A 13,354-nucleotide genomic window follows, 5' to 3' on the forward strand; every position below is an offset into this window, starting at 1 on the left:
CCTCCACATCCAGGAGAATGGAGCCCCAGGGCACCCCACCTACTTGGTGCTGCCTCCAAACCCTGAGCAACCAGCTGGTGCCACAGCCCTGCCCAGGCACAGAGCTTGTCCCCAGAGGCAGACACCACATCTGCCAGCCCCGCTGCCAGCCCCTGCTTCCCACCCCGGCACCAGGCAGGAGAGGACAAGACCATCCCAGCCCAGCTGAGCAGCCTGTCTACAGCAGCTGATGCCTGGCAACGCCTGTGGAAGAGTCTATGAACGTGGCAGCCATATGGTGATGCTTCTCCATCTATTTCCCTCCAGCAACTTGTGTTAGCCCTCCTGAGCAAGATTTGCCGTCTTGGTATTTAGCAGATTTTATACAGTCCCTTCACCAAGCCCAATGAACTGCAGCATCCACAGCTCCCTCCATGGGACCAGCACGTCCTTCTGCTCTTCCCACAACCCTCCCCAGAGCACACCACAGTACAGGGGACACCTTACAAGGCAGAGACACAGGCAGCTCACACACAACTTTCGCATCCTTCCTGATCTGAAATCTGAGACATGTCCTGATGAGAAAACCCAATGTACTAAAAACCTGTTTCTAATGAAGCTTTTGGAAAACTCTTCCAGTGAAATTCCTGTTCAGGGATTCAGCACCAGATGCCAAGACCAGGAAGGGATGGGCTGAACACCTGCAATCCCACCAGCTCCATCGCTGCAGCAACACCCTGCTGCTTTTAGAGAGGTGCCTCAGTGCCTGATGCCCACGCTCCATAACTCCCACCACAGGCACACACCGTGTGGAGGTCCCTCTCCCCGCTCCGACACCACCCGCCGGGCTGCAGGAGCGTGATCAAGTGCTGCACGCCAGCTCTTCCCCTGCAGCACGCACCGCTGAGCTCTTGCCCGCTTAGCCAGGGGATAATCCTCAAACGAGATGGAAAATCCAGCACAAGCCTCCTCTGCGAATGAGATGCAACAATATCTCTCTTCCTGCCCTCCTGCAATTCAGGAGCTTCTCAGCACCCCCAACAGAGGAGATGTGCACAGAGCCAAGGCTCCGAGGTTTCTTCTCAGGAATGCCACATCCTAACAGGAGCAGTGTCCAGGCTCCAGCAACACGCAGGACACCCCCTCCTCTAGGCACCCCCGGCAGGTGAGGAGATCAGATGCTTCACAGCTACAAATCTCTGTGGCATCACCTCTAGTAACACCTCAGAGGCAGGAAAGCCATCCGCTGCTGCTCGCAGGCAGGGAAATGGAAGCTGCCAGCACCCGCAACTCACCCTGAGGGTGATCCTTGCCCATGAAGTCCCACCTACCCTTCTCCACCTGGATGTGTGGCAGTCAGCTACTCCCAGTGTGAGGAATGGCACCATGAGGGATGCCTTGCAAGGTGGTGCTCACCTGGGAAGATGACCCACAGGCTACCTAACCCCAGCGCCAAGTTCAAGAGCCACTGAGCCTTCTGCTGACAGTATAGAAGCGCATCTGCATGATTGCCTCTGCAGCAATGTCAAAGAAGCCAGCTGGGAGGCGGTGAGGAGGAAAGACACAGAGTCCAAAACACTCAGGGGAACCTGTGGAAGTGGGAAGCCCTGATACTAACCCTCTCAGAGAACAATACTCTACAAAGGTCTGGAGAGGACCACATCGGCAGCCCAGCACTGAGGATGCTCTGAACCTGCAGCCAAGGGCGGTGGGGAGCCAGGCCCTTGCGGAAACAAAAGCAAGAGACCGCAGAGGAAGAAAACGGCTGAAAAGCAGCATGGATCTCCCAGATTGTCAAGAAAAGAGACAGAAAGGTCAGAAGACTCCCTGGGGGCTCAGGAAAGAGCTGGATCTGCTGTGGCTGAGCAACAAGGCCAGAGGGGCAGGACAGGCAGCACCAGGGAAAGCGGGAGGAGGGATGCAGGATGGAGGACACAAGGAACAAAGGGGAAGAAGGAGTCCACCAGGGCTGTGAAGTGGCGGCTCTGTGAGTTACCCCACTCCTGAAGCTTTCCCAGATCTCAGCACTGAGCACAGTCCTGCTCCTCCTTGGAGCAGCTGACACCACACACCGCTTGGCAGGGTTGCCACACGACAATGTCACCGCTGTCCCCATGCCCCTGGAGCAGGGGCTGTGCCAGGCTCACACACACCGGGCAGCCTTTCAGGCCACCTGCCTGTCCTGTCCCGGCCACGGCCTGCACGCCTACAGACAAGAGAGGGTGCTCTCCCATGGCTGACAATGCCTCCATGGAAAAGGATGGAAAGCAAGTGCCAGTGATGCCGTAAGAGAGCCACCAGTGTGGCAGGACCGAAGGGGGCCAGAAACTGCACGGCAGGGTCAGCACGGAAGCAGAGAGGAAATTCTGCTGTCAGTCATGCTTCTCACTAAAACTCACTTTGAAAACTCAACAGAAAGCTTGGGCTTTTAATGCAGCTGAAGAACAGTGCTGCAGGGCCAGGCTCCTGCACGCTGTTGGGAAATCACAGCCATGGGACTCCTGAGACTCAAGGGAAACAGAAAGGAGGGAGACAGCAAGTCCAGCATTTCAGAACTACAAGTCACCTTTTCTCACCTTCTCATTTTCTGTACCACTCCTGCTATTTTCTATACCAATCCTGGAACAAGATTTTGGGCTGGCCCACAGCCTCTGACAGATACAAGGAAAAGCTGATTGTGGTAATCTTCTGTATGCTAGCAAATGAGGCAACCTCTCCCCACATCCAGCAACACATCAAAATCCTGACGGGTCCCTTTGCACACCGGGACCTGCAGTCCAGATGCAACCCCCTTGTTATTGCAGAGCCAGGGCCCACGCTGGCTGCCCCTGCTCTGAAGCCAAGGGCAGGAGCAGAGCTCACCACTGCAGCAGCATCCGCACCGCTGCAGAGGGTCAGGCCCAGCATGATGCGCAGCGATGCACAGGGATGCACAGCAGCAGCAGCTCAGCCCAGCCTTCAAGGAAACCCTCCTCTTTGGGGGGAAGGTTGCTAAGCAGCCAGGAGGGGATGTGGCCACAGGAACTGCAGGAAATGTACTTTCCCTTCTGCGGGCATCAGTCCCAAGAGCTGACAGCAGCTCAGGCAACGCGGCCAAGCAGACAATCTCAGATCCCCACAGTGTGGCCCCAGCAGGACCTGCCCCACCCCCGGCTCCCAGCTCAGCTGCACCACCGGCAGCCATGGCCACAGAAAGGACAAGTCCTCAGCTGGCACAAGCTGCTGGAGCCAGGAGGAGGGAGAAGACTGTCAGGTCTGGTTTTATTATCTCTGCATCAAATCAGCTCCTTGGCAAGACCAACAGCATGAGGCAGAGGGGGGTCTCTGAACTCCCCTTGGCCAGAGCCAGGCATCTGCTCCCTGGCTGGGCACTGCAGGGTCTGACACAAGGAACCAGAAGGGAGCATCTTTATCTGCTTGGGAGGAGGAGGGTGGAGATGAGCTGCGGCTGCCCAAGACCATGTGATTGCCACAAGTCAACCACGGTGCAAAGCCTTTCAGGACCAACCATGTACCCACGGGAAACATCTCCCACTTCCAAGCTCTGTCATCATCACCTCCAGGGCTGACAGTAGATAGAAAAAAGCCTTAGGTTTTTCCTCTCCCCCACAGATCCCTCATGGATGCCCAGGAGCACCACTCGCAGTACATGGGAGAGGTTGCCCTTACCTCTGGGCATCAGGCTGGGAAATGGCGTTGACGACAGCCTCCACCGCTGTGTCGAAGAGCTCTGGGTCCTGCAGAGAGGTGAAAGCTGCCTGGATCAGGTTCTCACAGTCCATCAGTGGGATCTCCAGCTGCACCCAGCTGGAGAAGCACTTCAACACCTTCTGCTTGATGAAACCCGGGGAGTCCTGCTGCTGCAGCAGCTGCTCCAGCAAAGGGAAGACGGAGCCGCACTCCTGCGCCAGGACACTGCGGACCTGGCCCTTGCGGTACTGTGGCAGGCGGCTGGTCTGAAACTCCTCGGGCAGCACCGTCAGCAGCTCCAGCAGCGCCAGGCACCGCGCTCGCCCGTCCACGTTGGAGTCCTCTGCCTGGAACATGCGCACCATGTCTGCCACGGCGCAGGGCCAAGCCTCCGGCATCATGCTGAGGGCCAGGGAGGCCAGCGCCACGCAGAGCCGGGTCAGCACGATCTTGGAGCCACTGGCAAAACGGGTGATGTGGGTGAAGAGCTGTGACTTGAGGCTCTCGTACTGGTCAGCTGGGATGTCATTCCAGTAACGGGAGATTTTAATGTGGAGAGCGCTGGCACCAAAGTACTGGATCTCAGGCACCTTGTCCATGTTGAGCAGCAGCCAGCTGAAGTGCCATGCCTGGGGGGACACCTGTGCCTGCATCAGCCATTTCTGAGCCAAGTTCTTGTTCTCGATGTTTGGGTCATAATACAGCTGATGGAGAGCCTGGAAGGGAGAAGGGAAGCATCTTAGAGCAGCTGAGGAGCACAGCCACAGTCAGTCCCATCAAGGGAAGGCACACCTGGAGGGCTCACCACCACAGAGCCCGGCCTGGGCTGCCCCCCAGTCACTGCCCTGCCAAGCCAGGCCCCCTCACCACATCAGCCTGCATTGGCTGGGCTCCCTCCTTGGGCTCTTGGTGAAGCAAGAGCGATCTGGCAGTGGGTAAGGACCTGCAAAGCGTTCTTCCCCTCTCATGCAACACTCTGGAAATTTCTTTTCCTTAGCCATGTCCCATGCTTGCCTTCACTCATGCCAAACCCACCTGCTCATGTGCTGATGTGCCGTCACAGGGGTGGGTGCAGGACCCCTCTGCAGCACAAGGGCTGCAGGGGACATGGCACACCAGCACTCCCGCCTCCCACCTGCACCTGCTCTCGGAAAGGTGCTGTGGATGCACCAGCTCTCAGAAAGCATGTATGGCACAAAGCTTGTGTCTAGGAGCCCAAGGAATGCAAGAACTGCTTCAGATATCTTAGTCTCTCAGGTTGTACAGAGCCCTGGAAACCCACAGTCACTAAGCTCAGGGATTAATCCCTCCGCAGAGTCCTTTTGAAGAATTCCCAAATGCCAAGTTACACCTGGGTGAGGAGACCTGGCACCTAACCCTGCCTTTGCAACCACCTCCCAGGACAGTCCAGGGCTGCTCACTCCGTCTCACCCATATGGAAAGGAGAACATCACTTACCTGCTCCAACAGCTTTGGGAGATCTAGTTACTGCTTTGCAGAGATCAGATCCACGTGAACAGCCTCACGCACACTGCAAGGCTTTATTTGCAAAGGAATATTATATGGATGTTAAGGCCAACGCTAATTAGTTACTTATGCTGATTGGGTGCAAACTGGTAACCACTGATGGCCTTGCACACAGAGGGGGAGAGTAACTCCCCCTTGCCCGAACTCCATCTTCCAGCAGCGAGGTTTTCTGCCTGGCAGCGTGCGTTTCATTACAAATTGCTGACTGCACACGTCAGCCGCAAGGAAAAGCACTGGTATTCATCAGGCTATCAGGCACCCGTCGCACCCCAGCATCAAACTGGAGGATGACTCCAGCAGGTGCAGATGATTTTGTGTGTCCCCACCCTAGCTCCAGGTCTCAGATATCCTCCTCCTCCCCGCTTAAAACTCTATGAAATTCTTGCATGGCTCTTGTACCCAGGAGAGGATTTAAACCCTATTTTTACACATGCAGAGCTGGCAGCCTGGGGCACAGGAACAAGTTTCCCAAGCAAGTGCTTGTGCCTTCTGCTGCTGCCCAGCACAAGACCAAAGAGCAGGACAAAATGGCAGGAACCTTACAGAGGCAGCATTGCCTGGGCCATCATTTGAAATACCTCTGTTCAAGATTTTGCAGCAGGGGAAAATGAGGATAACCTCTTTGTGAGAAAGAAAGAGGTTATGAAGTACGTCGTAGGAGACAGAGCCAGCCAACACGGGCTGCAGAGGGACAGGCATCTGTCCCACTATAAGATGTATCCTGACACAGAAAAGGTTAACCCTAGATAAGCAGGACATGGGGAGAGACAAACTGTCCTGACAGAGTGGCCAAGGGTAGCTCACGAGCTATCAGCAGCTACCTGAAACCTTGCTCTGTTCTTGGTTAGCTCAGCGTCTTGTCTGAAGCACCACTCAGCTGCTGGGCAGAGGTAAGCCCTGTCATCCCTTCCCATCAAAGCAACCATTTATTTCACTATCCAGCAGCAGCTGCAGATGTGCTAAAAGCTCAGCCACCCCTGGGGGTAGGAACCTGGCTCCTACCCCTGCTCTTTCGCTGAAGACTGAGTCATCCTGCAGCAGGGCTGGGGCTGGAGCTCAAACTATCGCCTCTATTACTGGCTCAGTCTCTTATTTGCTCTCAGAGCTTGCTGCTTATTTTCTTTCCAAAAGAAATCTCACTTGAGGCTCCCAGAGTCGGTGATAGCCTACTCTTCTCCTTCCCCTCTTGCTGGGCAGCCTGACAAGGTGCAAAGGCTGGCAGCAATCCCCTCTGCCTGCTCCCTAGCCTGGGAACCCTTCTCACCTCCTCCCAGCCCCTCCATTTACACTCCCACACATTGCCTAATTAATTGATTTCTTCTATTTTGAAGAGTCTTCCTGCTAACACTTAGAAAACAGGGGAGGGGGAATCACTATGCATCATATATTATGAGGCACAAGCTGTACATATGCCCCAGGAGCCCTAACCTCTAACCCAGTACAAGACTTGTATAGCATGGACCACACCATGTGTGGAGGATGGACCTGATTATCACCAGCGAGCTCTCCGGACAGGCATCCATCACCCAGCAACACAATCCCAGATTGTGGAGCCTCTGGGGAGGTTTCCAGTGGAGACCCCAGGGACACACGCTGGAGTCTCCACTGCTCCGCACCTCAGGGAGAGAGGTTGAGCAGCACGACAACAAAGTCTACCAGCTACACTGAGTTATTTAGAGGATGGAAACAAAGCTGATGCTGAAGAGCCATGCTGCGAGCTGTTGGAAGGCAGAAGAATATTCTGGAAAAACATGGTTGCTGGCTTTCTCACCCCCCTTCCCTGAGCACCCTGCCTGGGAGGGAGGTGCCATGGCAGCTCCTGGCTGGAGCACGGCTGTTTCTGCCCGAGTTCAGGGTGCCAGGTAGAGAGGCAAGACAGCACGTGCCCTGGGACTGCTGACAGTGTGCCACATCTGGTGCTCCACACAACATGTAAGAGCTTTCCAGAGGACATCCAAGGATGGGCATTAATACTGGAACCATCCTAGCTCAGCTCAAAGCAGCAGATGAAACCCCTGGGAGAAGACTAGGCTCTTTCCCTAGCCTACCACACACATCAGCTGAGTATCATCCTCTGCTGAGAGTGTGGGACAGGAGGATGCAGGGCACTGTGTCCTGCAGAATGGTACCTGAACACCTGGCATGCTCCTCCTCAACAAGGAAAGTCACCATCCTCATCCCAAAAGCAGGTACCAGCACCAGCTGCTGCTGGAGTTTGACATCACCGCATCAGCCAGTGCCCTCAGGCCCATCAGGAACCACTGGAGATGATGAGGGGAACTCGTTAGTGCCAGGAGGGAGAAGCAGAAGGCATGAAATCGGTCAGTGACATCTAACAGGGAGGCTTTGTGCATTCTGATTTGAAAGGGTGGCTGCCACCAGACCTGCCTCCTCCGCAATTAGACCAGTAACGTGAGAGCTGGTAAACAGCCCAGCTGTCAGCTATGCCCTTCGGCCAGGGAAGGAGCTTTCTCCAACATCAGCTCTGTTTGGTTGAAAATAATTCAAGCTTGTTATGATGGTTCTTCCCTGCTCTAAAAAGCTGTGGCCAAAGTCTCAGGCTCTAGATAGACTGGAATGGTATCAGCTGCTCCAGAAAGCCAGAAGTAAGCTGTCTTGGGGCAGGGGTCAGAGGTCCCACACTGGTCACTTGGGTCAGTGGGAGGGGAACCAGTCCAAAGAGAGTTACTGTCAAGCAAAGGCATTTGATGTTAGCTCACAGTCTGGTATCACGAAGGAAAAGGAGCTGCTACAAGCCCAGCATCTCTCAGCCTTCACCCTTTGATGCAGGTTGTCTCCTCAACTGCACTGCATAAATCCATCAACACAAGGTCCCCAGCAGAGACGTGTTGTGTCTGTGCCATTTGCGGGGTGACAAAAGAAGCCCCAGACACGCGGCTCCAGCCCCAGAATGGGAGTGTGCTGCCTGCCCTTCCTGGGGGGCTCCATGGGGAGACAAGCCCCTCCAGGGGCCATTCTGCTTGAGCCATTGGAAGCAACAGTGGGTACAGCTCTGACATCTGCAACCCACCAGGGCAAACAGCAAGCTGCAAAACATATTCCTGTTCTTCCTTGCTCCATGCCCACAGCCACGGCTTGCTGGGGGCAGCAGTGGCCATGGCCCCTCAGCAGACACTGGCCTTCTTCCAGCAGGACCCACCGGGATATCCCCCGCTGCAGCCTCTCGCTGTCCGTTCTAGCTGAACGCACTCGCGCTGCCAGCGCTCCAGGCCTCTGGCGGCACAGCCATTACCGCGGCTCTGCCAGCGAAGGGAACACCATCCCTGCCTCCCCCGCCCCGCAGCAGCCGCCCTCCCCCTGCCACAGCAGGGCAGGCTGAGCAGCCAGAAGCCCCGGGAAGGCAGCAGCCCGCTGAAACACCGAGGAGAGCAAATGGATGCAAAATGAAGCCATGCGTGTGCTGCCAGTTGTGCTGCTCCTGCTCAAGGCACCCACACTTTGCCTGTAGCCCCAAAGAATGTCTTTTTTGTTTTTCCCCACAGCTAATGGGAGGTGCTGCCACTTTGCATCCCTCTTTGAGCCCAGCTTGCCCACATCAAGTCCTCGGCTGTCTGAAAGGGGTTGCAGCCCAGATGTGGCTCAGCAGCATCCTTCCTGCTGCTTCACTGCCAGCAACTCTTGGCAGAGAATGGCACAGTCCCCAGCAGGGACACGGGCTATAGGGCACACGTGCTCTCAGCGTCAGTGGGCTGGACGCCTGCACAAGCAAACAGTGAGCAGGACCAGAGAAGAACCCTGGGAGCACAGAGCCCAGGATGACTTGCAAGGGTGACCCAAACACCTCTGCCCACTATGTCGTGTTCCTACCCATCACTTCGGTGAACAAGTCTGCAAGTGTTTTCAGAGGAATCCCTGCTGGCACCCAGGTGCCAATCTCACCCATCCCTGCTCCATAAGACATCAGAGTAGAGACGAGGCTCCGGTGATGGCACTTTTAGGGCAAAGCCAAGCCCTGGCAAACACAAGGTGCTCCCTCTCATCCCATCACAACCACACCACAAGAAGGAGCAAGATGTTCAGCCAAGGCTGGCTCTGGGTGGAATCTGCTTTTGCAGTGAACATCTGCTTAAATGCTAAACAAGGTGACTTCCTGCTTCCCTCAGTTTCGCAGGAATCTCCCCTCCAGAGGCCCCTAACACACCATCCATCCCCAGCACGGCTGCCACATCTCGCACACATGGGCTGCCTCTAAGGAAGAGGTGGCCAAGCCGCTGCCAGCAGTGCACCAGACAGGGGCTGCCATTCCCCCACCCTGACATATCCATAATTCTCCTGCTCACATTCCCAAAGACAAGCAATAATCATTTTCTGAAGAAAGCAGATGCACTTGGGTTTCTTCTCCTCATCCTCCCGGGTATAAGGCAGCCTTGGCAGCTGCCACATCCCCGAGGCTCAGCATCTCCGAGGAGCGGTGATCAAAGCCACCACTCTCCCATCACAGTAGGCTCCTGATGTCAGCTCCGTGACACGCCGCCTACCCATCCTGCCAGAGAGACTCTGTGCATTCATCAGGCATCTCCAGAGAGCCACACAGCAATCTGGAAGGCCCAGAGATGCCAGACCGCTAATGTGCTAGAGAAAAGATGTCAGTGAATATTACAAACACCTCAGAGGATGAGAGGCAGGCCAAGGGAGGAAAGACCTGGAAGGAATCAGACAGAAAAAGAGGGCAAGAGCAGACACTTGGGAAATTCACGGAGGAATGGCACTGCCTTCTTTCTTATTTCAAAAGGCGGGATATTGGTGGAGCAGATTCAGCTGCACTGAAAACAGGTAAATGGGGTCCCGCATTCCTCTTCTCCTGTCCAGCCCCGCAGTGTTAGGCGCTGCCACCCCTGGCCTGCGTAAAACAAAAAATACAAGGCCAAAGTCCTGCTTGTGCACTGATCCTCTGAGATGGACAGAGCCAGCAAGGACCGAACGCCTGCAATCCATCTTCACCAGAGCAGGGTTCACACTGCAGCAGGAGCATCACCTCCACAGGGCAGCATCGCCCCATCATCAGGCTGTCTGTCACCCTGGGGACAGCCCCTGGGCACACAAAAGCACACGCATGTCACAAACCAGCTTGCACCGTTTAGGCACGGAGACGCTGAGCGTCCTCTAGCCTGAAGCCCTCGGCTTGCCCAGCCCTCCCTTCCCTCCAGCCGCAGCAGGGAGCCCTGCTCAGCAGCAGGGGAAGCTAAGCCAGCCCAGAGCTGCCGGTTGCCCAGCAGGTCCATGCAGCACGGCCACGCCAGCCTGCTCGAGCTGTGCCAAAGCCAGAGCAGCATCTAGGTCAGGCTCGGAAGAAAACAAAAAGCAGCCGAGCAGCCCTCATCTGGGACTAGGGGATACTGACACAGAAACTGTACCACAATGGCTCAGCCCCAGCGTGGCTCTGCTCCTTCCCTGTGTCACAGGGGAGCTCCCTATGGAAAAATGGAGAAAAAAAATACATGGAGCAACTTTCAGGTGGCTACTGAAGTGCAGCACCTGAAATTGACACCTCCACAGCAAGAGAGGCTTGCGGACCGCCTAGCTGGCAAAGGGCAGTGTGGGCCCAGACTACAGCATCCGCATCCTCCCACCTTCCTGCGACCGCTGGTCACAGCTGGAGGGATCTAACCAGCTCTCTCTGGCACAAGTCATGCTGGATAAACACAGCAACAATTCTCTTCAACTACAGAGGCACCCAGAGCCCTGCAAAACCGCAGGGGTGTTTTCCCAGCCTGGCACATAATAAACAACAGCAGGGGTACAGAAGGGTCTTCCAAGGACTTGAAAACCATCAAAAGAGCATGAAGAGCATGGTCATACCAGAGACTTCCCTGGCTACAACTGCCACACATGATGACTTCCACTGTGGATGACCTGGAAAGCCTTTGACCCTCTGACTTAAGAGATAACCAGCTGTTCCTAACCCCAGCGTTTATCAGTAACTGACTCAGAGTGGAGTCAAACCCCGAGTTTAATCAGCATTCAGTGTTATTAATAGAGCCATACACAAAACCTGGCAGGCAGAAGAGCCTAGGCCAGTAGAAGCATCATTTGTCTGGCAGCATCACCTCTGAGAAAGCAGCCCAGTCCCCAGCAAAGCCCATCTTTGTACCAGAAACACCCCACAGCCCTCCCTTGAAAAGACAGAGACAGGAGGGCTCCAAGATGCTGAACCTCTGAGTTTTTTCTGATCCTACCCCACATTTCTTCCCCTGGGTAGGGACCGTCCTGCTGTCCCCAGCCAGCAGCTCAGAGCCCCACTGTGGTCCACAGCCGCATCTTCAGAGGACGCCACCCAGCTGGCGAAGCCTGCAGAGACCCGGAGAAACCGGGCAGGCTGGGGGAGGGGAGCCAAAGCATCCTAGAGGGCATCTTTGCCTCCTCCCAGGCAGCAGGAGACTAAATACAGAGCAGCACAGTGAGGGTGAGCTGCCTCTCAGCATAGCCCCACCTCGCCCAGCCAGCGCCTGGCGGTCCCCACCCTGGCACTGCCCACCCTTCCCGGGCAAGTGTGTGCTTCATTGTTGGTGCAAACAAAGGAATGGTTTGTGTCTGCAGAAGAGAAAGGAAGTTGGAGGCAAAAATCATCCAGCAGCCCTGGATGTATGCAGATTAAGCTGCAGAAGGTTGCATTAATGTAGCATTTTCCAGACATCGGTTAATCCCCCCAGCCATGCTCTGTGCCCGTCTCCCTGGAAGAGCTGAGCTGTCTCACCTGCGGCGGCAAAGGCAACCGGTGCCCAGTTACAAACCTGACATCCTTGACCCGACACCTCCCGTGAGGCTGGGCAAGTTGCTGGGGAGGCATGGGTGTGAAATACAAGATAAGTGCCCACCAGCACGCCTGTGGGCATCCTTTGGCAAGGAACTCGGTCTATTCTTAATCGAGGAAAAATGAGGACACTGGGATTCCCACGAGCTGTCTGGGGACTGAGCTATGGATTGACAGGCTGTCAATCTCCAGGTGGCTGTCTGGCTGCAGGGTGAGTAGAAGGGAGAAATACTCTCTTGCTGTTTGCCCTTCAGGGATGCATCCTCTGCTGCCCTGCCCCCATCACCTCCAAGATGGCCCAAGAGCAGGGTTTTGCTCAGCTGCCTCCCCGAGTGTTTATTGGGGTGCCTTGCTCAGTTTCTGTGATGAACCCCAGGTTAGGCAGAGGCCGCTCAGAGCTCTTCCTAGCAGCACTGTCGCACCAGCAGGCCTTGATTCGCCATGGCCATTCCCTGGATCCCAGGTTTCAGCAATGACAACCTTGCTCCTCTTGCCCTGCAGTTGCTTAGAAGCACCTCGAGCATCAGCAGGAGCATGGGGGCTGGATCAGTCCAGGTTTAGAAAGGCATCATCAGGCCATCCGTCCTCCAAAGGCTTTTCCCAACTGTAATTCCCAACAATTCCCAGCACCTGGCGAGAGCTCGGGTGCCCTCCCTTCCCTGCCTGATGGAGAAACTGATCATGTCGAGGGCAGCCAGGACTAGACCGGTAGACTCAGCCTGCCTGGCGCTGCAGCACGGCAACCCAGAGGACGCTCGCCGGAGACACATCTCCTCCCTTCTGCTCCCATTTCTGCCACATCATTTACTCTCCCCGGGATGCCCCGGTGCACAGAAGCGGCGCCACATCCCGCACCGGACCCCCCTGGGCGCGCAGACGGGTCCCTGCCGCCCCCGCTGCCGGCAGGGCGGGGGGCTTGCCGCCCCGCCGCCCTTCCCCGGGCCCGGCACTGCCGAGCAGGTGCCCTCCCCCGAGCCGCAGCCCCCGCAGCCCCGCGGCAGCACCAGCATCCCGCAGCCGCGTCCCCCCGCCCCGCCACCGCCGCGGGTGGGCTGGGGGGAGCTCGGCGCGGCTGGCTCACCTTCTCCACGTTCTCCACGGTGAAGTCGAGGCCCTGCGGCGGCGGCGGCGGCGCCTCCGCCCTCCGCTCCATGGCTGCGGCGGCGCTCAGGAGGCGGTGGCGGGCGGGCGACAGCGGCGGCGCACGGGCAGCCGCATCGCAGCGGGACCCGCCTCCCCGCCCCGACGAGGGCGGCGGCACCGGGGCGGCACAGCTCGGCTCGGCGCGGCGGGCAGCTGCGGTCGGGCCGGGACGCGCCCCAGGGACGCCCCGAGAGGCACTGCTGCCCCGCTCCGCTCCGGCAGCGCCTCGCCCCGCTGCCCCGC

The 13,354-nt window shown here is 56.8% G+C and overlaps 1 protein-coding gene across 3 annotated transcripts in view; it reads right to left on the bottom strand.

Moving 5' to 3' along the window:
- IPO13 (importin 13) overlaps nt 1-13,333 on the bottom strand; it is a 34,734-nt gene extending 21,401 nt beyond the window's left edge. Inside the window, exons 1-2 of one of the 3 annotated variants that reach the window (XM_065841794.2) lie at nt 13,050-13,333; nt 3,649-4,385 (exon numbers count right to left, since the gene is read on the bottom strand). In XM_065841794.2, coding sequence (XP_065697866.1) covers nt 3,649-4,385; nt 13,050-13,121 — 809 coding nt within the window. In that variant the 5' untranslated portion in view covers nt 13,122-13,333. Of the gene's footprint in view, nt 1-3,648; nt 4,386-5,127; nt 5,269-13,049 lie in introns of those variants that run through there. The other 2 variants (XM_065841796.2, XM_065841797.2) reach the window with 2 other exon arrangements.
- Nucleotides 13,334-13,354: the final 21 nt, after the last annotated feature.

The sequence above is a fragment of the Patagioenas fasciata genome, chromosome 6 (genome assembly GCF_037038585.1).
Source record: "Patagioenas fasciata isolate bPatFas1 chromosome 6, bPatFas1.hap1, whole genome shotgun sequence".
NCBI lineage: Eukaryota > Metazoa > Chordata > Aves > Columbiformes > Columbidae > Patagioenas > Patagioenas fasciata.